The sequence below is a fragment of the Leptosomus discolor genome, chromosome 1 (assembly GCF_034619465.1).
Source record: "Leptosomus discolor isolate bLepDis1 chromosome 1, bLepDis1.hap2, whole genome shotgun sequence".
In the NCBI taxonomy this organism is placed as follows: domain Eukaryota; kingdom Metazoa; phylum Chordata; class Aves; order Leptosomiformes; family Leptosomidae; genus Leptosomus; species Leptosomus discolor.
Window position 1 is genome coordinate 219038374 of NC_141391.1, and position 21009 is coordinate 219059382.

General features: G+C 51.6%; 1 protein-coding gene across 2 annotated transcripts in view; it reads right to left on the minus strand.

The window, feature by feature from the left end:
- The window catches only part of SHANK3 (SH3 and multiple ankyrin repeat domains 3), a 342763-nt gene that overhangs the window by 287078 nt on the left and 34676 nt on the right, over positions 1-21009 (minus strand). For both annotated transcript variants that reach the window (XM_086475378.1, XM_086475373.1), the window contains exons 2-4: positions 18522-18725; positions 14705-14776; positions 1885-1993 (exon numbers count right to left, since the gene is read on the minus strand). In XM_086475378.1, coding sequence (XP_086331504.1) covers positions 1885-1993; positions 14705-14776; positions 18522-18725 — 385 coding nt within the window. The remainder of the gene's footprint in view (positions 1-1884; positions 1994-14704; positions 14777-18521; positions 18726-21009) is intronic.

Below are 21009 nucleotides of genomic sequence, written 5' to 3' on the forward strand. Positions count from 1 at the left end.
TGATTAACCAAATAAGGAAGGAAAGGCATGGATCTTCTGTTCCCTGAATCAAGACTGACGACTTTCTGGAAAACATGTTTAAGCTCTGCTTAGTGAACACACACACAGAGGGTGAAGAGCATCCTGCAAGATACAGGAGGTCAGGTCAGGTGGGACAATAGCTCCAGGTCTTGAACACTGAACCCATGAACTTGAACCCATGAACACTGAACAGCAGCTTTATGTCATTCTTTCATGTTCCCGCAATAGATTGTAAAGCAAGCAGTAATTAAGTGGTTTTGCACCTGAATTAGGACTCCAAAAGTGAGGTGTCCAAGACTCCCTCTGCTCCAACAGTCTATTTTCGCATCTCATGGCATCCACTCTGGTTTCACCCTCAGTTCTGAAGCGATCCAAAGGACTATTTGGGTCAGGTGTCTGTCCTTCTTCCCCCTCTATATTTAACACAGTCTTTTCAGTACTCAAGAGCCTGCTCCTACAAGTCTCTACCCTTCTGGGAAATAACATCTGGGTTCAAACCGTAGCAGATCCAAAACTCTCACAGCATCTTTTCAAGCAGCACATTGCAATATAATGTACTCTGGAAAGCTGAATCAGCTTTAGAAGAGTGGAGGACTTTATAAGGAACAGACCCCTCAAAATGCTTGTAAGGTCTCGGGCAAAAATGAAAACCCCATGGATGTGAGCTGTTCGCACCTGCTCCAGGGCAGACAGTGACCGCACTTGCACGTTATCAGTTATTTTCATACAAGCAGATGCACACTGGGACACGGGCAGGTTCAGACAGAGTGGCTACACCAGCAAATTAAACAGTATGAACACTCCCGTGCACCGTTCAGATGGCTCTTGCCAGACTTTGGCTGTACCAGCTTTCACCTTCCCAGTTCAGGAGCTGGCAGAGTTCAGACGCAGCTGCGTTGTCAGAGAGGAAAAGAGAGGTTACTCGTGTGAACGACACCACACTGCCTCCTGATCTTGGTGCTGAAAAACAGTCTGGGCACGCTAAATCTCCGAGTACAGAGCTAGCCAATGTGTCAGAAACAACCTGAATAACATCCAACTGAACCAGAAATACTGAAAATTAATCATCGGATTGGAGTCTTCTCATGGGTTGGAAATGTGCCCATGGTTCACACACAGAAGTCCAACTCCGTCATAAATACTAATAAGCTGCATTACTTTAAAACAGGAACAACAGAAGCAGTAACTCCTCTCTCAGAACAAGACTACGAGACTTCACAGCAGGGGAAATGGGGAGAGGTTCTCTCCCACTGCCCCCTCAGTTAGGAAAACATGCTGGAGTCTGATTCCCACTTCTCACAGCCAGCAGCCTGCAGCCAACCCACAGCCAGCGCTCCACTGCCAAGACTTCTCTGGGGTGAATTTTGCTTACATAGGTAGGGGAAAACAAAAAAAGAAAAGGAAAAGAAAAAGAAAAAAAAAATATCGAGGAAACCAGAGGCTAAGATTTTATTTTCTTGACGCTCAAAACACTTCATGAAGATCCTCAGGCAGCAATTCACATTCGCCCAACTTGCCAGTCCCAGAGACAGCCTCATCCTCCCTAGAATCCCACTGAAAGATGCACGGCCCCACAGCTCTTTCGTTTTATGCTGTATTCCCAGACTCTGTATCTTCCCCACACACACACCATCTTCTCCCACGAGTCTTCTGTAACTTCATGCTCCCAAGACCCAAGTGTCACAAGAAGACACACTACTGAGACATTCAGCTTAGATCCCTCTGTTCCAAACCTCACATTTCAGACAATACATCGTTTGCTACACCCCCTCAAAAAACAACCACTCCCCCAAATCCCCACTGGACACCTTCTCCCCCAACCCTGCTCTGTCATCCTCCCCTCTCTGGAGAAGCTGGTCTCACCTCCAGTATCCGGATCATGAAAGTTGGGGTCCAGTCCCTTCTCCAGCAGTCTGCAGACCTTCTCCACATTTAGCATCTGCACGTACTCCATGAACTTCTTCAGATTTGCCTGCAGCCATGGCACCCCAGGAAAACACACAATACACAGTGTTAGCACCCCAACATGAAGAAAGAAGCCACCAGAGGAATATCCCCATTCAGGAGACCCAAGGCAACCATCAAGAATAACGGGGCAGCAACCGTCAGCAGCCAGGGCACAGGAGGGCATGCCACAAACCTGCACGCAACACGGTCCTTCCGTCCCTCTCCTCAAGACTGGGATTGCTGGATCATCCCATGGAAACTATCAGGGGCTTCCAGCCACCACCCTCTGTCCCCCCAGCGCAAGTCCCCTGCTAAGGCACTTTCTGTCCACGCCCACTGCGAGGGCAGGCACGCATGTCGCACGCGCTTGTGACACGGGCACAGTGACAGACACGTGACTTCGTGTATCGGCCAACGACCCAGCACGGTGCTGGCTATGAAGGTGCTGGGCTGGCAGAGCAGCACCCCAGTGACGGCGAACCGTGCTGCCCGCGGTTTCTTCCACACCTCACCACAACATCGTGTACCTTGTGCTGTGTCACAAACCCATTGTAAGGGCACACCACCCCTCCACCGGCTGAACTTCAAACACTTGGAGGAAAGACCAGGCTACTCAGACACCGACCATTATTGTGTGGCACAATGGGTTCAGCTGCCGCACCATCTGCCCTGAGATTGTGCTTTATTCTGTAACTTGCTGTCTTTGGCCAAAGACTAAATCTTGTTCTCCTGAGGGGACCAAGTGCCCAGAAGACTCTCCTTTGAGACCGCCTGGTTGTTTGTGGGTGGTTGTTTTTTTCCGTTCTGTCTCTTTTGGATAGCCATACTTGGTGAATACGTTATTCTATTAAATCTCTAGACTCTAGAAATTGCAACTCTGCCAAGCAGGCAGGCAACACTTGGACAGACTGCAGTGCAAAAACACCCATCTCGCACACATTTCCAGTCCAGATTTTCAGACCTTTGATTGCAGGTTGGCTGGGTGGTTTTGAGTTTATTTTAATCAAACCTTGCAGTAGCTAGCTTTAGGAAAGGCACTCTAGAAAGTGTCTGACACAGCAGAAATACTGTGCAATTAGCCGAGGGAAGACTTTGGGAAAAGCTTGAACCAACTGGTCAAGCTGAAGACAACAGTCAGGGAACTGCTCTTGCTCCTGTGGCCCACTGCACAGCTGGCTGAACGAGCAAAGCAGATTTTTCACCCAGTGAAAAAACACAAGTTTCCATATTTTCCCCTAATTTGATATAGAAAAAGTCAGACAGAAAATATCACCAAGATGAAACTTCCCAAGGGTGAGGCAAATTAATGCTGAGCTGTGAACCAGATTTACACCAAATTCGTCTCTGTGTGGTTAGTCTGCAGAACCAAGCCTAAAACACACAGCACATCTTTTCTAGAGTCAGCACCATGGACCCGTGCCATAAACAACCGGGTCATGTATTTAAACTCACACAGCCATTTTAGTGTACCACCGCCTGCAACGTCGCTCCATCTCAGCAGAGTTGATTAGCTCAGGCCAAACCCTATGGTAACACAGCTCCACCGTGCCTGTGCGGGTACCCAACTGCTCGCTCCGGCTGTCTGCAGCGACCTGCGTGCAGAGATGCCAACGCCACAGGAACATACAAGGTAACGCGCAAAGCCACAAACACGTACTTCAGTTACGAGGTTCACTCCCCTCAGCGACCCAGGGACCACAGTGCAGCAAGGTAAGGGCCAAGAAGAGCAGGGGTTCACCGGGGACAGGGGATGCAACACCCGGTCCCCCAGAGCACGGCCCCACTCCCCATCCTGACCACCCTGCCCATTCACGGGTGCTCCCTCACACCCCTCAAGACCACATCAGCCCAGGCAGGGCGGCCCAGACAGACCCAGCATAACCACAGGACAGTGAGCACAAGCAAGGAGAAACCACCCAGAGGATGAAAAAGGGCTGGGTCACCCGCACCGGGAGATGCTGGGAATGTCTACGTGCAGCACGAGCAATTCCCACAGCACCAACGCTCTTATCACGAGCACGGCAAAAGGGCAACTGGCATCAGCTGCAGCAGCGCACAAGCACAGAGTCCTTTCCGGGTGGCAAGCCATTGCCCCGACCCTCACTGCTCGGTGTTACTGCTCCCCCAGATCCCCTCTCGCCTCACAAGTCAATGAAAGCAAAATCCACCTCCTGCTTCAGCAGCCCTTCAGCTACTGCAGAAGTACAGAAACACTGAAGGAAATCACAGCTGCCTGCCAGCAATAGCACAGACGGGACTTGACAACTCCAGCAACCGCCTCCAGGATGCCATCCCAAAATGCCTCTTCCCAGCCATCACCCAATTGCGCAGATTTAACCCTGTTCCTTCCACTCCCATTTGTCCACACGCCTCTTCTCCCAGCAGCTGTTCAGCGGCCGATGCTAACCCAACCCAACGGATGGTGCTCCACGCGTACCCCCAACTAAACACCTACGGCCAACAACGGCACTGCCAGACCTGCCGAGAACCGCACTAGTGGTTGCGGGAGATGTGGCGGCACGAGCTGAGGACGGGACCCCCCACCACATGGCCCACCCCCTTGACGCTGGCACCTCTGCCCACGCAGGCGCCTGCCCCAGCAGCCTCGAGCCTTGTGCGCACTCCCTGCAAAGGCAAACACCAAACTTCTGTCTATGCAGTAGTTGCTCACAGCAATTTTGCTTTTACGCTGTTACCAGACACACCCCAGGTGCGAACCTGAACTTCTGCTGCTGAGGCTCTGCGGCGACTCTCATTTACAACCCCAGAAATGCATCCTACCCAGACCACCAGTGCCCAGCAGAAGTGTGCTTGTTTATATTTCTAGTTTTCTACGTGCTCAGGAATTGAAAACATTTTTTTGGCAGTAAGATGTTGATGCACTATGTCAACTTTTAATGGTACCTTTTATATTTAGAAAAGAAACTGCAGAGAAAGTGCATGAGCAAAAGGAGGATGCAGAAAGAGGCATCCTCATTCTGGGATCTGCATTCTCCTGCTGTAGCTGCTTGTTCGCCATCACAGTCCTGTGTGCCACGCTGGTTTTAATGGGTCTATGCATGGAATTTCCCTTTGGGGGAAAATCAATCACTACTCTGAATTTCCAGATGAAGAACAAAGATGGTTCATCTATCCAAGGTCTCGGACCAAATCCACAGCAATACTTCAAAAATGTATAGAGTTCAGAGACTCAACCAGTTAATTTTTACATAGAAAAATATCCTCTTTCCATCAGTTTGCAGCTGCCTATCTGCTCTGCAGCGTGCTCCAGACATGCAGCTCAATGCCCACATTAAGATGTTGCTGCAAGTCACAAACTTAACACCATGGGGAGAGGGTAGGAGACCAGCACAGTGATTTCTGATCCTCCCTGGCCCACTTCTGTTCCTCTAGTTTGGTCCTAGACCACAGGGAACAACGAAAATGCCAAAGCAAACCAAGAATACAGATAACGAAAAAGACCATTCACCAGAGGTGTTACAAGAATCCCATGCCCAAGATTTAGGTGACAGCCTCGTTCCACTAACAAACAAACCTGAATTAAGGCAAAACAAGGTAAGAGACCAAAAAAAAGGGCAAAATAAAAACAACCTAGATGGTGTCTCTGATCAGGCTTACAGCGCGGGTTGACTAACAGCTCTGTTTGTGCAGCAGAGGCAGGGAGCTGTGGTGGCAGACGTGGCCGAGCAGCCACGAGCGGGGTCACTGTACAAGTTTCACTGCCGAAAGACGGTGGGTTTGGAACCGCGCATCGGGGTAACATGGCGGCAACTGCAGCAACTCAACTGCAGGCCCCGGGAACAGCAGCACGTATGAGCAGAGCGGCCCGACGCCTTCCATCCTCAGACAGTTTTCAGTTTCTTAGTTTTTACCAACAGAGCGGTATATAATTAGCTCAATTAAGCTGTTTTCCAGAATAAAGTTAGAGAAAAAGACATTGTTCCATTCAAGTTCAATATTTCTATGACCACAGACAGAAAGAGACCGCCGTTTCTATGCACAACTTCTGGGGAGGCAGTCTGCTGCTTCCCAGACAGCTCTACGGCGCTACACCAATAGCTAGATTTGGGAAATAACAGAAATTGGATTAGGTAAAAGAGGAGGAAATGCTAATTGAGACAATCTGGTCACGATATGCTTGAAACAATCGCATCAAGATCCAGAGACTCTCTTCCTCGGAGGCCTCTCGCACATTTTGCCTTTGCAGCCAAATAACCGGAGAACTGACACCCTGCCAAGCTCCCCGCTCACTCCCAGCACCTCCCGGCATCCTTCAGGGTCCCTGGAGAGAAGCTGCAGCAGGTCTGGGGAGCCTCTGCGGAGGAACCCCTGCTCTGCCAAGGCGTCTGCCGACAGCCGGGGTGCACAGTCCCCCCTCGACAGCCTGCGGACATCTGCCTACAGCCCCCAGGTGTCGTTTCAGCTGGTTTGGCCAAAGCGTCCCACTCCCAGCAAGCCGGTGCAGCCACACCCGAGGCCCCCCGACGCCTCAACCACCACCAAAGCACAGCACAGGTCCGATCAAAGCACTTAACTGAAACCAGACCAGCGCTGCGCGGCGCAGCCAAAGGCGTGCGGCAATACGGCAACCCCCGCCCGTGGCACGGCCGCCCCCGCCAGCCCCCTCCTTGCAGAGGGGACACCAGGGCTCTCTGGGAGCTGCTCCCCACCATCGCAGCAGCCCGGGGCCCTGCGGCACATAAAGCAGCGCCAAACCAACAACAATTTGATCCTGGCTTTAATATTTTCACTCAAGCTAGGTTTCAGCTCCACTAAAGGTATCTCCCACCTTAAACACGCACCCGTTTAGCTGGAATGTGCAGCACCACAGCTGATGCGGACGTCTGTGCTTACAAGCATCTACAAAAATGCACTGGTTAAACAGCCCTTTTGCCAACAGTCAGGAATTCAAGTGTGCTTTTTTCATTCAGAATCAGAAGCAAAACATACTTAACGCTTGCAATCAACTCAAACACTACAAACGTGTCACAGCCATGTCCCTCGCTGGGCACAACATCCACTTTTCACAATGAAGCTAACACTGGTATTTACATTCTTCTGTGTCGGTTTTTAGCCGATGCAGCACAGAAAAGCTTTCCTATCTGGTTGTTCTCCATTTCAATTCAGCCAGAAACACAGAGTATTTTCCTTATTATTTGGACTGATTCACTCAAAGCTGAAAGGAGATTTGAGAACTGAGGAGGTAAGGAAGCTTGTTTTCCTCCCCCAATCTATGAATAAAACCCTGGTGGGAAAGGAATGAGATCTCATTATTCTAAGAACTTGAGGGATTTAGGGCCAGATTTTCAAATGTATTAAGGTGACTAGACATGAAGAGAGAGAGCAAATGTCAGTCTCCCACTGAAATCAAGGGGAGCTAAGCAGATGCCTAAACCGCTTAGGCAATTTTGAAATCTCACTAGATACTTGCTTATTTTCTGGCACTTAAACACCTCTGAGAATTTGTGACGAGAACTACTCATACAAACCAAATCTTCCTTTGTTTAAAAGATCAGTCAGCTTTAAATACAAAAGATATGTACTGATAAATTTACTTTCTGCCTTCCGTGTCCAGTACATTCAAGCAACATTTATTTAAGTGATAAAGACACAATTCAAAATGTTATTCTGCTTTAATTTTAATTAAATTTCAGCTTTCATCCAAACAGTTTGACACAAATCAAAAGAATAAAAAAAATAATCAGAAGCCAGTAAAGGCATGGCATCCCATTTCCTATATGCAAAAATTGAAAGCCAAATGTATTTATATAAAGCTATGTAACCGCTTCGACAAATGCTCATAATGGATCTTCCTGCAAGCAAAAGCATCATATTTAGTGTGAAGATTATGGCGATTTGCAAATCGATGTGTTTGAATGGCTACAGCAACCAGAGCGAAGCAAGCTTTCTCTGGGGAGGAAAAAACCCCAAGACCCCACAAAAACTCATGCAAAAAAATTTAAAGCTCAGAGTAAGTCTCCACCTTGCTTTTTTAAGGGGTGTTTAAGCCTCTTGTTTCCCAAGTGCCCTGCGCAAACAGCAGCCGGGGCTCGAGGCTGGGGGCAGGCAGGACCCCTCTGGCCCCCTCACCGGGACCAGCGAGGTCTTTGGGGAAACTGCGACAGGGCTGAGCTCACGCTGTATCTCCCGCTGTATCTCCCACCTGCTACCTGGAAAGCCTTTGGGAAGCAAGCCCTGTCTTTGGGACCTTCTTTCTTGTGGGAACAGCTGTACTGCTCCCCGAGGAGGACGAGGAGGATCCTCGTAAGGAGAGACAGGACCCAAAGCCTGGGTCTGCCCTTACCCTCTGGCTACTGCCCGACCTGCGGCTCTCCAGTTCTGCAGCCTGGTTCATGTATTGTTACCTAAAACACCGCCTCAGCAGGTGACTCCCGAGCAAGTCTGAGGCACTTTGCTCTTCTGCAAGAGCGAGGAGGTGGTTCATGCCGGGAGAGCACCTGGGGACGGGGCGCAGCTCCAGCCACCCAGCTGGCAGCTGCCGTGCTGCAGTCCATTATCCTCCGCCAGCACCAAACCACAAGAAAAATCAACACCCTCCAGAAAAGAAAAGCTCATTGAGAGGAAACTGGTGCGAGGGAACAAGCTTCTCTCCCTTGAATCAAAAAGAAAGAAAATAAATGAGGCATTCTTCTTGCAGAGAAATTATTCTGTCACTCGCTATTCACTGCAGGCTGGGTGCTGGGGGAAGCCAGCCGCAGGCACCCGGCTCGGTGCTCTGCAAGAGCAGAAAGACAGCACCCCTCCTTCTCACCAAGCACATGCTGATGTTTCCAGCAATTTCAGTATCAAGGAAAGACTAATCCTCTCCCAGGTCCAGTTTGCTCCAAACAGCAGCTGGAATTAAGACAAATCATCTGCTTCCCAGAGCGTGGTGGCTGCCACAGTCACAGACCCTGGAAGAGGCTGGAGAAGACCGACCTCCTCCCTCGCACCAGCTGCAGGACAAGCTCTCACACCGTCCATCAGGCAGCTGCAAATGGACGCCTCACTGATTCCTACAGAAACCACAAATAATCGGTTCTGTGGCACACCACCGCAGTGTTTAACCGCTGTGTCGGCGGCCAGCTCGGTGTGACTCCAGACCTGTCGGGAGCACCCCCAAGGGGAGCAGGATGGGGGCCTGCAGAGGCCCACGTGCAGAGGAGGCCGAGGCCTCCCAGAGGGCCAGGGGCAGGCCCAGGTCCTGCCGGCCGTGGGGACACCTTCTCCGCATGGGACGCTGTCAGGAGGTACCAGCTTTGGCCGGGAGAGCTGCATTCCTTCGCAGTAGCTGGGATGGGGCTACTTTTAGGATTTGTGCTGAAAACAGCGCTGATAGCACCAGGATGAGTGAGTTAGTCATGGCTCAGCAGCGCTCGCACAGTGCCAGGGTCTGTTCTGCTCCTCACCCTGCCCCACCAGTGAGCAGGTTGGAGGTGCACAAGGGGCTGGGAGGGAACATGGCCGGGACAGCTGACCCAACTGACCAAAGGGATATTCCAGGCTGTAGGACATCATGCTCAGCAAGAAAAGCTGGGGAAGGAGGAGGAAGGAGGGATGTTTGGAGTGATGGAGTCGGTCTTCCCAAGTCACCGTTACGCGTGATGAAGCCCTGGGGACAGCTGTACACCCGCCTGCCGTGGGAAGTAGGGAATAAATTCATGATTTTGCTTTGCTTGTGTGCCCAGTTTTGCTTTACTATTAAACTGCCTTTATCTCAACCCACAATTTTTTCCACTTTTACTCTTCTGTTTCTCTCCAAAGACACACTGAAACCCAGGTCAGCTGTTACCAGCAGAGGATGGTGGGCCGGACGGGCTGTGGTCACCCAGGGCAGCCTTCACACGCTCCCAGCCATGAGATCCTGCTGTCCTGCCCTTTGTCAGTTTGGGTAGAGAAGGAGAAGTCAGAGGCAAGCAAGAGGTCTCCTGCAGCAGAGAGGCAGGACGGGGCTCATTTGTGCCCAGCGTTGACACACCAGTTGATGAGGTCCAACGTGTTTCTTGCTGTGGAGGGGGCCCCAGGATGTGGATGGCGCTGGTGGCAGTGCAAAACAGCAAACAGCCAGTCACCACCCTGTTCTCCATCCTCAAGTCTTGAATCCTTGCCCCAGCCTTGATCACTTTCAGCCACTATCAACGCAAAATCCCCCTCTGGCCCGGGCAAGCGCAAGCCCTCCATCCTGAAGGCAAGTGCGGCCGCCCCCACACGCAGCCTCCGCTGGCGCACACCGCACCAGCACACGCAGTCACTCCCACACCCAGCCCCAGTGGCCTGTCTCTCCCTGAGGTCCTCCGCAGCCTGCGCCAGCACCTTTCTGCTGTCCCCTCTGGGCACCGCTGTGGCCATGGCATTCGCTCCCCTCACCCCGGTGCAGTGCAGGCAAAGATGTCCCCCACGTCCCGCTGCTCCGCAGAGCCGTGCCACCGTCCCCTCCCCGCTACAGCCACCCCTCTCGCACACTAAGGCCAACAGGAAAGGTGGTGACAGTCACGCTGTGGACCTGCCACGGGTGCTGCCCACCGAGCCAACACTTTCTTGTTGCTTCGCCGCCCTCGGTCTGCCTGCAGCCCCTGCCTGCAGCCGCCTCAGCCCACGCCAGGGCTGCCGTTCCATAGCCATACGGTTTGCAGCAGGAGGATCGCCGCCTGTGCCCAGCGCCTCTGGCTCTGTGCTAATGTCAGTCATCTACGACAGTAATGGCATACCAGCTCCTAATAATTACCTTAAGTGTGTTTTAAGTGTCTTGCTTCTTTCCCTTTCAAGGTGGTAATGGCCCAAGTCTCTTGGTAGCACAACGTCTTTTGTGGACACTTTAGTAAATGCTGAGGTTTTTCTGCACAGATTTTAGTTTATAAGCACAATGGGATTGCCCTTTTCTAACATGCTTTTTTTTTTTTTTGCACTCCCATTTCTAAATGATCTACTGCAATTCAGTGGGAAAAATATCTGTAAGAAATGTCACTGCCTGCAAATCCCAAGAGGCGCGAGGGACTGAGGCTGATTAACTGATTTTACCAAGTCATTTCACTATTGCTAGCCACACAAGACAACAGTTTCCTCACTTCTCAGAACAAGTCCACTGGCATTCAGAAAGAGGAGTTATTTTTATTTTTCTTGCTTTTCTTTTTTTAATGGCAGTTAAGAATCATATTTCAAGGTCATTAAAAGATTCAAGTAGTGTATCCTGCTACTAAAAGTCAGACTCTAAACTCTGAACATTTTCATACTTTGCTCTCATTCAGACGAGACCATTAGCCACAGGCCTAAAGATTTCGCATATACCACAGCCTCAGGAGTGGTCCCACCATCCTGATAGACCTAAAGCTAATCCTTCACAGCCCTTTAAACTACAGCATCTCAGAAAAAACAGTATTTCACTGCCCAAGCAATTGGGCATCACTACAAGTCGCCTTGAGTGACATGTATGGCCTGCACCACACCTGCATCTGCTTTCCCAGGATCACAGAATCACAGAATGATTTGGGTTGGGAGGGACCTTAAAGACCATCTCGTCCAACCCCCCTGCCATGGGCAGGGACACCTCCCACCAGATCAGGTCGCTCCCAGCCCCGTCCAGCCTGGCCTTGAGCACTGCCAGGGAGGGGGCAGCCACAGCTGCTCTGGGCAGCCTATGCCAGGGCCTCACCGCCCTCCCAGGGAAGAATTTCTTCCTTGTACCTAACCTAAATCTGCCCCCTCTCAGTTTGAAACCGCTACCCCTCGTAACACCAGCCCCTAAATGCAGAGGCAGAAGCAGAAACGCCCGCAGCAGCCGACCCGACACGTGCGCCTGCACAAGCCTGCCACGGTGGAGCCAGACACTCCCCAAGTCGGCCCAGAGGCACCTCCTCACTGCGCGCTCGACACGGGGAGTGAACCCCCATGGTCCTGCCCTGCCGCCAGCCCCCGCAGCATCCCTCCCTCTGTGGGGTCGGTGGCATGGCGGGAGGACTGTCTGCCCGCGGCCCCTCACCCGGCGGTGCCTGGTGCAGCCGCAGCAGAGCAGCCCAGCGGATGGGGCAGAAGCAGGCAGTACCGTGCTCTTCCCTCAGGGTCTGCAGTCACTAGCAGCTTGCCGGCTTTCTCCCTGCTCAGCCAGCTACCGTTCCGGAGAGCAGCCCATGCCCCTCCGCTCTCCATCCCCCTCTCACCCCCAGGCCAGCTGCCAGGAGGCTGCAAGCACACACTCCACTCTCACCCTCTCCCAGCAAAACAGCGTGGATCTGTGCCAGGCGGGTAAGTCTGGACACTGCCAGCTCTCATCACCAGCACCGCTCCAATGAGTGGCTGGCACCAGCACATCCCCGGCTCGCACCCCTCCTGGCGCTACCCCTAGGCTGCCTCCACTGCCTCCCTCGCACTGCAGCCCTGCAGGAGCAGCCCAGGGCAGGACGAGGGCTCTTCCTCTGCCCAACCAGCACCATGGCCCACAGTACCCATGGACCCTGGGAAAACACCAGCCAAAGGAAATGCTCATCATCATCCTCTCGATGGAGGCAAGAGTGAGCGGAGATGCAGCTTCTCACTTAGATGCCATATTTTATTGGCAAGGAATGGTTTAAACACAAACAACATGAAAGTAATTTGGTTTTTAAGTAGAAATTAAAGCATGGAGATTAAGTGAATATTTAATAAAGTGCTCTTATGGCTGCTATGCACTTGTAGGGGAAGTCCTCAGACGCTGCTGCTTGGGCGCCCCTGTGGCAAGCGCCCCCAGCCCTCCCTCCAGCAGGCACGGTCTCTCCCTGGCAAGGCTCAGTGGATCCTGATCCACACTTCCTGGCACCAGGAGGATGCCAAGAGCTTTCCAGAGTTGCTGCCTGGATATTCTTATGCCACCAGACAGAAGCCTCATGACTTTAATCTTCATGAGTCAAACCTGAACTCTAACAGCATTTTGTTTCTTGTTTCTGCAGCTCTGCAAACCAAAGACAGAGGACTTGCCTCTTCCCACAAAGAAGATTTTTGGCTTTGGGGCAGGTCAAGCCCTTTGGGAGAAGGTTTTCTTCCCTTCTGCTTTACGTCTGCAGCTCCACCTAGCTCAGCTCTTGCTGTTTTACCCATTGACTGAAAACTGACAACCCTTGCCTGCCCAGCTCTGGCAGAGCAGCGTGACCAGAAACCACCCTGCAGACCCGTGGCAACAGCCACACGTGGGCACCCTGTGCCCAGTGGCACCGTGGGCTGCTAGGGGCCGAGGAGGAGGCACAGCGCCCGGCCCTCGGCACATCCTGCACGTGTCTCGGAGCCAACGGCTCTCGGACGAGCAGCTGACACGGGTCAAGGCAGACAACGGCACGTGTCTAGTCAGAGAGCAAAAGGGAAACAGCCAAGAAGCTGCCCAGCCCTCGGTGGGAAGCGGTCGCCTGCACAGGGGGTTTCCAAGGGAGCTCATGACACACACAACAGGGGAGCTAGCAGGGAGCCCTGGGGTCCCGGCCAGTCCCACCTCCTAAACCACAACCCCCAAAGCCCCTCTGCACGGACTTCCCCAGCACAGTGCTCTCCACACACGGGCCATCCCCATGAGCCTCTCCATGCCACCGCTCCCCGCCCCAGCCCTTCCCCATGGACTCTCCCAGAAAATGAGTTTGATGGGGACTGCAGGTGTCCTCATGCCACCCAGCAGTGCGAATGCTGCCCACCGTGTCAGAGCCACCCAGCTGCCGGAGGCCACCTCCTTCCTCCTGTCTCACAGGTCCCACGCACCACTGGCCCCAGCCTCCCAGGAACCATCAAGTCCCCATGGCACCACACATCATCTCGAGGCACAATTATTAGTGGCAGCAGAAAGCTTCTCATGGTTCCAGACCTCTCCACAACTATTATTCTTAATTTCTTTAGGCAAGAAGTGACATTATGGGACCACCCCAGCTGTCCAGGGGAAGAGCAATGTGAGAGGGGCATCCAGGCAACACATGGCCAAGGCCTGGTCACCATTAGCATCCCTGACCCTCCAGCTGTGCCAACTGGGGCATCCCTGGACACAGAGCCCAGTGGTTTTGGTGGGGCGTCTCTCCTCCCAGGAAATACCCATGCATGCAAAAGCACCATTCCTGCCATGCTCCCTGTTCTCCAAACACCCAGACAGGCCGTTCAGTGGCTGCACTGTGAATCTTGACACATGCCTTGATCACCACCCATGACACGTGGGGGCTGCAGCAGACCACGTGTGCTTCCCACTTCACACGTGGATCCCACCAGCGAAATCCTGACCCAAACGCATGGGTTAAAGCCAGAGACAAAGCAACAAGCCTGTGTGCCAGGCGGAGGCGTGCTGCAGCCACTCGCTGTGGGAAGAGAAGGTGCGCTCCTCAGTGTGCACCACTGTGCTCTCCAGGCGTTTTGTGACTCCTCTACGCCAGAGAATAAAGCTTTTCTTCAGACATCCCATTGTGTGTTCCTCTGCCTCATCGCCCCATGGGAAGCTGACCCCACGCTCTCCCGCAGAGCCTAGGCCAGCCACACACCTGCCTGCAGTGCACACAAGCAGCGCAAGTCTACCACTGTGTGGGCTCCCTACCACGGCTCAGCAGGGTCCCTCAGCTTGCATCGTCACCGACACCACCCCAGGCTTCAGCAAGCACCGTCCATTTCTCCCGAGTGCTTTGCAGTCTGGCAACCAGGGAAGACTGAAACATCCCAAACCCTGGTATCCTCTCCGTGATAGGCCACCATCAGGGCTGAACATGCTACCAGGGCTTTGAGCTTGCCAGCTAGATGCCAGCCTTACCTTTGTATGGAGCTTGGCAAACTGCTTGTCATCCAGCAAAGTCTGGGTGTACACACGCCTTTTGTACCGGAACTGCAAGAGGGAAGAACGTCAGTTATGAGATGAACAAAACCCACTCAGCATCAAACTGCTCTCAAGCAGCTCCAGTAAACATCATCTTGCATGAAGACATTCAGCCTAGACCTGAAAACAACAACAGATACAGAATACACTGTCCTCCTTCATAATTTGCTCTAATAGTTAATTGCTTTCCTCACTAAACAAATTCTGACCAGTTTTTCATCTGAATCTGTCTGGCTTCAGCTTCCAGGCAGTGTGGGCTTTGTTCTGCTTCTTCCCCATTAATCGGGGATCTCTCTAAGAACCGAGCGGTTTTCCCCAGGACAGTTCTTACACAGGTGGTCTAGAGAAAACTTCCCTGTGGGCAGCCTGAGCTCTAAATCTCCCATTGAGGGATCTTCTCTTCTCAGACCATTCCTGCTGCTCTTTTCTGTGCTACGTCTCTTTCCAACATCCTTTCAAGTACGCTGACTGTCGCCCACACACTGCTCCAATATCAGCCACCTTCACCCCAACCGCTCCTAAAACCAGCTCGCTGCTTGTCAGGGTACACACTGAAGGATGCCAGGGTCACACTGGGCCACAGGAGCACAGTGGGAATCGCTCTTAGGTTTCTTGACCAAAAGGCTCAAAAATTTTACTTAGAAACTTTGTTCTCCACAATGGGAGTCCTTCCTTTGCAATCAACCCTTGTCTCTGTTTCCCGTTTGGCTGACTCAGAGCATGCTTTGAGGGGACCCCCACTTACCAAATGACAGCGCAGCCGACTACATTCTTTGCCAAACTTTGTGTAATCAGACTTCATCAGCAGTGATTTTACAGTTACACCCAGATCCCTGGGGTAACCACATCAAACTTGACAACAGTCCCTAAGAAACCCCACTAGAAATACATCTCTGCGGTGACAACCGCTCGTCATCGATTAGGTAGCCAGAGGCATTTGTCCCACTGATGTTTTATAGTGCTAATCCTCAACTTGAATACCATGTAGAACAAAACCAAGTACCCCAAGAGGCTGCTACCTTCATATAGTTATCTTCATCACACAGAATTACAATTCCCTTAAAGAATGAAATTGGATTTGTTTGACTAGATCTTTTTTCAATGCATGAATTGTTTTCTGAGATTTTGAATTGCTATGAACTTAATCCTCCATCAACATTTCATTACTTCAGCTGGAACTGATACCAAGTTATCTTTGGACTGCAGTTAGTAAGCTCATCCCACGTACTTCTCAATACTGGCAAAATATTAGCACATTTTCAGTCTATCACAAACTTGTACTGCTGGGCAGATGTTTTCTCACACAACTTCTCTTTTTTTTTTTAAATCATTCCAAAGTAAATATTGCCTGACCCACAGATTTACAGGCATTGGTGCTTTGCAGACACTGCCCGTGTCAGGTATCCTCTGTGCATCCCTACGCAGTCACACAAGCATCCTTCAGCGGCTCCTCTTCAGGCCCAGCACCACGTTAGAGGGTCTGCAAACGAGCTCAGCTCCCAGCCTTCGCCTCCGAGCCCTGGGAGCACTCCGGCTGAGCCAGGGCAGCGCCGCTCTGTGGACCACTCGCTTTCGGCTTCTGCCCAAACACACCGGCTCAGGTGGAGTCGCCGACTGCTGCTCTCCCGGTGCTCGACCCTGGGGAAGGTCCTGCAGGGCTCCCCGCTGCCCCACGCCGCACCAGCAGGAGCCAGGGCAGCGCATCAGCACAGCTGGTCCGAGCGAGGGAAGCCAGGCTACGCCGGCTTTGATGCACGAGCAATGCATGCTGCAGCCGGGTGCGAGGCACAAACCTCACCTGAGAAGAGCTAAGCTGTGCAACACGCAGTCAGATGCTCAAAACTGACCAGCAAAACTTGTGAAGAAGCCCCTGAAGCGGGTGGCCGACCCTAAGCTAGCCACATTCCAACAGTATGGCTCCAACAGCTCTGCCGTGGACCAGACTTGCATGGGGAGGACATACAGGCCTGAGAATTTCCAGATCTCATTCAAATTTACAAGGTGCATGAACTGAATGGGCGACGATTAACGATGGTGAGAACCCAACGCTGTGTTTGGCACGCAAACAAAATAACTACCCCATTAAGGAGGACACAATAAGCTTCTGACAGTAGATAACAACCAGGAAGATGATATGGGATACAGTCAATACCCCCAAATGCACATGAAGGTACCTGGATCTCAGCAGATGGGCAGACAGACCCCACTGCGTGCTGCTTGACCACCAGCACACTACATTGCAGCTGCTATTTTACCCCGACAAAGGAATCTGGAGTACTTAGAGCTCTGCCTGGCACAGAACAGAGGCAGCATCCCACGTCTCCAGGGAACTACTGCAGATACCTGCTTCTTAATGTAATTTTTCTGTCAGTATGCACAAACCCCTCATTTATCTGATTACCTTCATATGCAGCCCTGAGGGCTAATTTATCTTTTGGGTTCAAGAAACCTCAGTGGTATCAGCACAGGATTTGTGTCTTGTAAATAGATTCTGGATTTTTTGTTTTCCAATAGGATTCTCCTTAGCTGCCTTAGGTGCTTAGCTGCCATTCTTACCAAGTTATGAAGAATCAAAATGACACACAACAAATATCCATGTCAAGTCTGCATTTAGATGTGTGTGCTAAGACATTAAGTGTGGACATTATGCTAAATTATACAAAACCAAAGCATTAAAGCCTGTATAAAAACATTAAGGAATTCACTACCTCATAGGTTTATTTGCAAGCATTCTTAATGTTGTTCCAAATGTTTTTGTCTACATTAAATGTTAGTTTGCTAAGAAATTGTGCTGCACTTTCTTTACAAATTAGTCAGGATTAGTTATAATAACAGCATTCACACTTGCATTTATAAGAGCTCATGCAGCTTAAGCGTGTAATGCTTCCTAAATAGACTTTGTGGGTAAAATATAGCACAAGATCCCTAAATCCAGAAGTCCACGTGCAGGTAACCAGAGTCTCATTACAGCCAGTGGAGCTGTCCGCAGCCACAGTCAATGGAGCCTAAGAAGTGCTGCAGGTCACCTCAGAATAAACACCTACAAGTGATCACCTGAAACCCAGACCAAGGAAGAACCTATAGCGAACGTAAATACAGAGTTAATTCAGTTAATTTCTGCTCTAGTTAATTTTCTGGAACAGAAAACAGTATAGATTATCCTCCATGCTCATCACACAAAGGGGGTCCATACAGGGACAGTCATTTGCTGTCAAAGCACACGTTGTGTTCCTTTCTCTACAGTAACTGTAAATTAAATAAAATATCAAACTCCTTCAGCCTCATATTGAAAGATCTCCCTATGATCTTCCCTCTGTACCTACGAGACTGGCTTTCCTTCCGTTACTGCAATTTCCCATGACAGTTATGCGCCACTAGAAAACGAGAAATTTTGATCAACAGGGTCAGAAACACAGGGAAGCTGTTTCCCAGGGCTATGACAGATGTTATGGAGCTCTTGAGCAGACAGAGTCATGAGCAACTAAAACTCAGAGGCATTTGCCTCAGCTTTCCCTCAATGAATTCGCCACGAGTAAACATACACCCACACAAATTTCTGTGCTTTCACTCCTGGAAAGGAAACGGGGGAAAAAAGAGAAGGGGGAGAGGGGGCATTAATATCTGTGGTGCCTACAGAGACTACAGTGGAAGGGATCCTAGAAGCCCTATGTACTTATGTACATACATATACGTATGTATCTATACCTACATAGGTATATCTAGAGATACATTTCAAAAAAAAGAAGATGGCTACCTCCAAGTAGGGGACAGGAGTGTCTGGATTCAGGGGGTACTCCCTCAGCAGCCGCTCCTCATCCAGAAACTTCCCAGCCCTGCCGTTGAAGGCCGGCTGGAAGAGCCCGTAGTTCAGAACATCCTTCAGGCTGTGGTTCAAAGTGCAGAGGATGCGCTGCTTGGAAACCCACACGGGGACATCTGGATTCAACCGCAGACACTTCTGTGGAGAGACATAGAGGGCAATGAGAGCCGAGCACCACCAAGGTCCTGTACCCCATAGCTGCACCCAGGAACAGTCACAGTAAGGACATGGAGAAGGATAAAACGAGAAAGCCACAACCTTGTCCATGTCAGTGGACTATGGGAAGCAGAAAAAAAGAGTTAGAGAAGGATGAGACTCGGCAGATCCCCCCAATGCATTTTGTAGGGTTCAGGGCAGACCCAAACCCTGTAGGTTTCAACATCGTATGAAATATGAGCAGTGTCAAAGAACATTTTATGGCCTAATAAGAGTATAATAGCAAAATTTTACTTAAAAATCCCCCACAGGGTGTAAAGAGTCTATTGACTTCTTCGACATGGACTTCATAGGTGTGCAACCAAAGGAGGGATGAACGGCAGCACCATGAGCCCTGCCAGGAGCTGGAGGCATCCGTCGAGGTCTCCCCCAGCACGAGGAGGGGAGGAGAAGAGCTCTCTGCCTCGCACTTCCCCACCTCACCCTGCGACCACAGTGGCTTTCCCTGGTACCGTAAGCAGTTTCCCTCCCTCCTCAGGACCCAAGTCATCAGATATCTGTAGCCCATCATCTTCATGTATTTCCTGCAGCTGCGGCCCCCGCTGCTGCACTCCCAGCTGGCTGCAGGGCCGTGGCCGCGGTGCTGGCGGCACAGGCTGGCCGGGGGAACTGCCTCGGCCAGAGCTTGCCGAGCGGCACAGCCCGGTGCAGGCACTGCGGCACCATCGCCGTATCCTCTCCATCACGGTGGCGAGACAGCAGACTCTATGCAGCATCTGCTCTTGCGGGAGAAGAGCAGAAAGGCAAGAGGATGCCGCGCTGGCAGCACCCAAGGTCAGTCTCACAACAGTCTGTCCCCGTCGGCAGCCAGCGTTCCCCCTCCCAGGTCCCTGGTTTTGCACTTTGGCCCTCAACTCTTCCTTGTTCCCATCATTTTGTTTTCCTCCTTGTTTGTTTCTCCTCCCCCTCCACACTCCCTGTCTGGAGAAGACAGCGTTTAGTCTTGTTTCAGCGTTTCCTTTCAAAGCCACAGCCTGTTTAACGCTCCCGATTTTTGTGCTGGAAGGCAAGTGAACAACCACCCTCCCTGCCTCTGCAGTGCTCCCTCTGCAGCCACTGCTTCCCCAGGCTGAGCCCCGCTCCACTCATCACACGGCGGCACCCCATGCTTCCGCCCATCCCTGTTATCCCCCTAGACCCCATCACCACCCTTGCAATGGGAGATGGGAGGTGCATGTCATGTCCGAGGGGTGGGTGCAGCACGGATCGACATAGCAGCACAAGCACATTTTGCCCACGAAGGTGCTGAGGAGCTGAGGCTGGAGAGCAGGCAATGTCTATTCCCATTCCCAAACAGACAGACTGACCCCATCCCCACCTTCTCCACATGCTCAGCAGCACTTAGAGCGGCTGCGAGGCATCCGCAGCGCCAGAGCTCCTGCCCCTGCCGAGTCCCCACTGCAGCAGGAGAAGGACACTCACCTCGGGCGCCAGAAGTAACTGCACATCCTCACCCACCCCTTCAGCCCCACTTCCAACTTCAAGATTTAACTCCAAGGCCTGTTTCGGTCCCTTGTTCCCTTAATAGCATCCTTCTGGTTCTGCAAATTAGACGAGCACTGTTGTGAAAAAATTAAACAGCTTTGCCCAGAGCGAAGTGACTGACCCTGCCGGGCATCACACTGAGCCAGCAGAGCACCCGCGCTGCCCAGCACGGTGCCAGCCTACCCGCCTGCACAGCACCACCTGGAAAAGCCACCGTGGGAGACAGTGGGTGGGAAAGCCACCAAGCTGATGTTACGGCTCATTTTTCTCAGGCACGGATAACTTGTACTTGGCAGCGTGCGTTTGTCCTGCAAACAGAGGTCAGCGTTATCTATTTCATCGCTGGCCGTGCTAGTGAGTCAGCATGCTCAGCGACCATGGCCTGTCCTGCTGCAGGTGCCGAGGAGGCGGCGGCCGGTTGCTGGTGCGAGAAATCAAGTTCAAAGCCTTTGAGAAACACCAGCTCTGTTCTGTTTCAGTCCTCAAAGAGAAGCAGAATATGCATCTTTCTTCCAGGGACCCATAAATAAACATTGTCTATAGCTTCCTACAGGCTTATTTAGCCTCTTCCTCACTGCCAGATTATGTTGTTTGGTATTAAAATATGTATGTAATGGAAAAAAAGCACCGGCAGGCACGCACACATGTGCAAGCACAAGCTTTGGTTGAAGGGAGGTCCCGGCATAAAAGCCAGTAAATTTTACACCAAACTGTATACTGC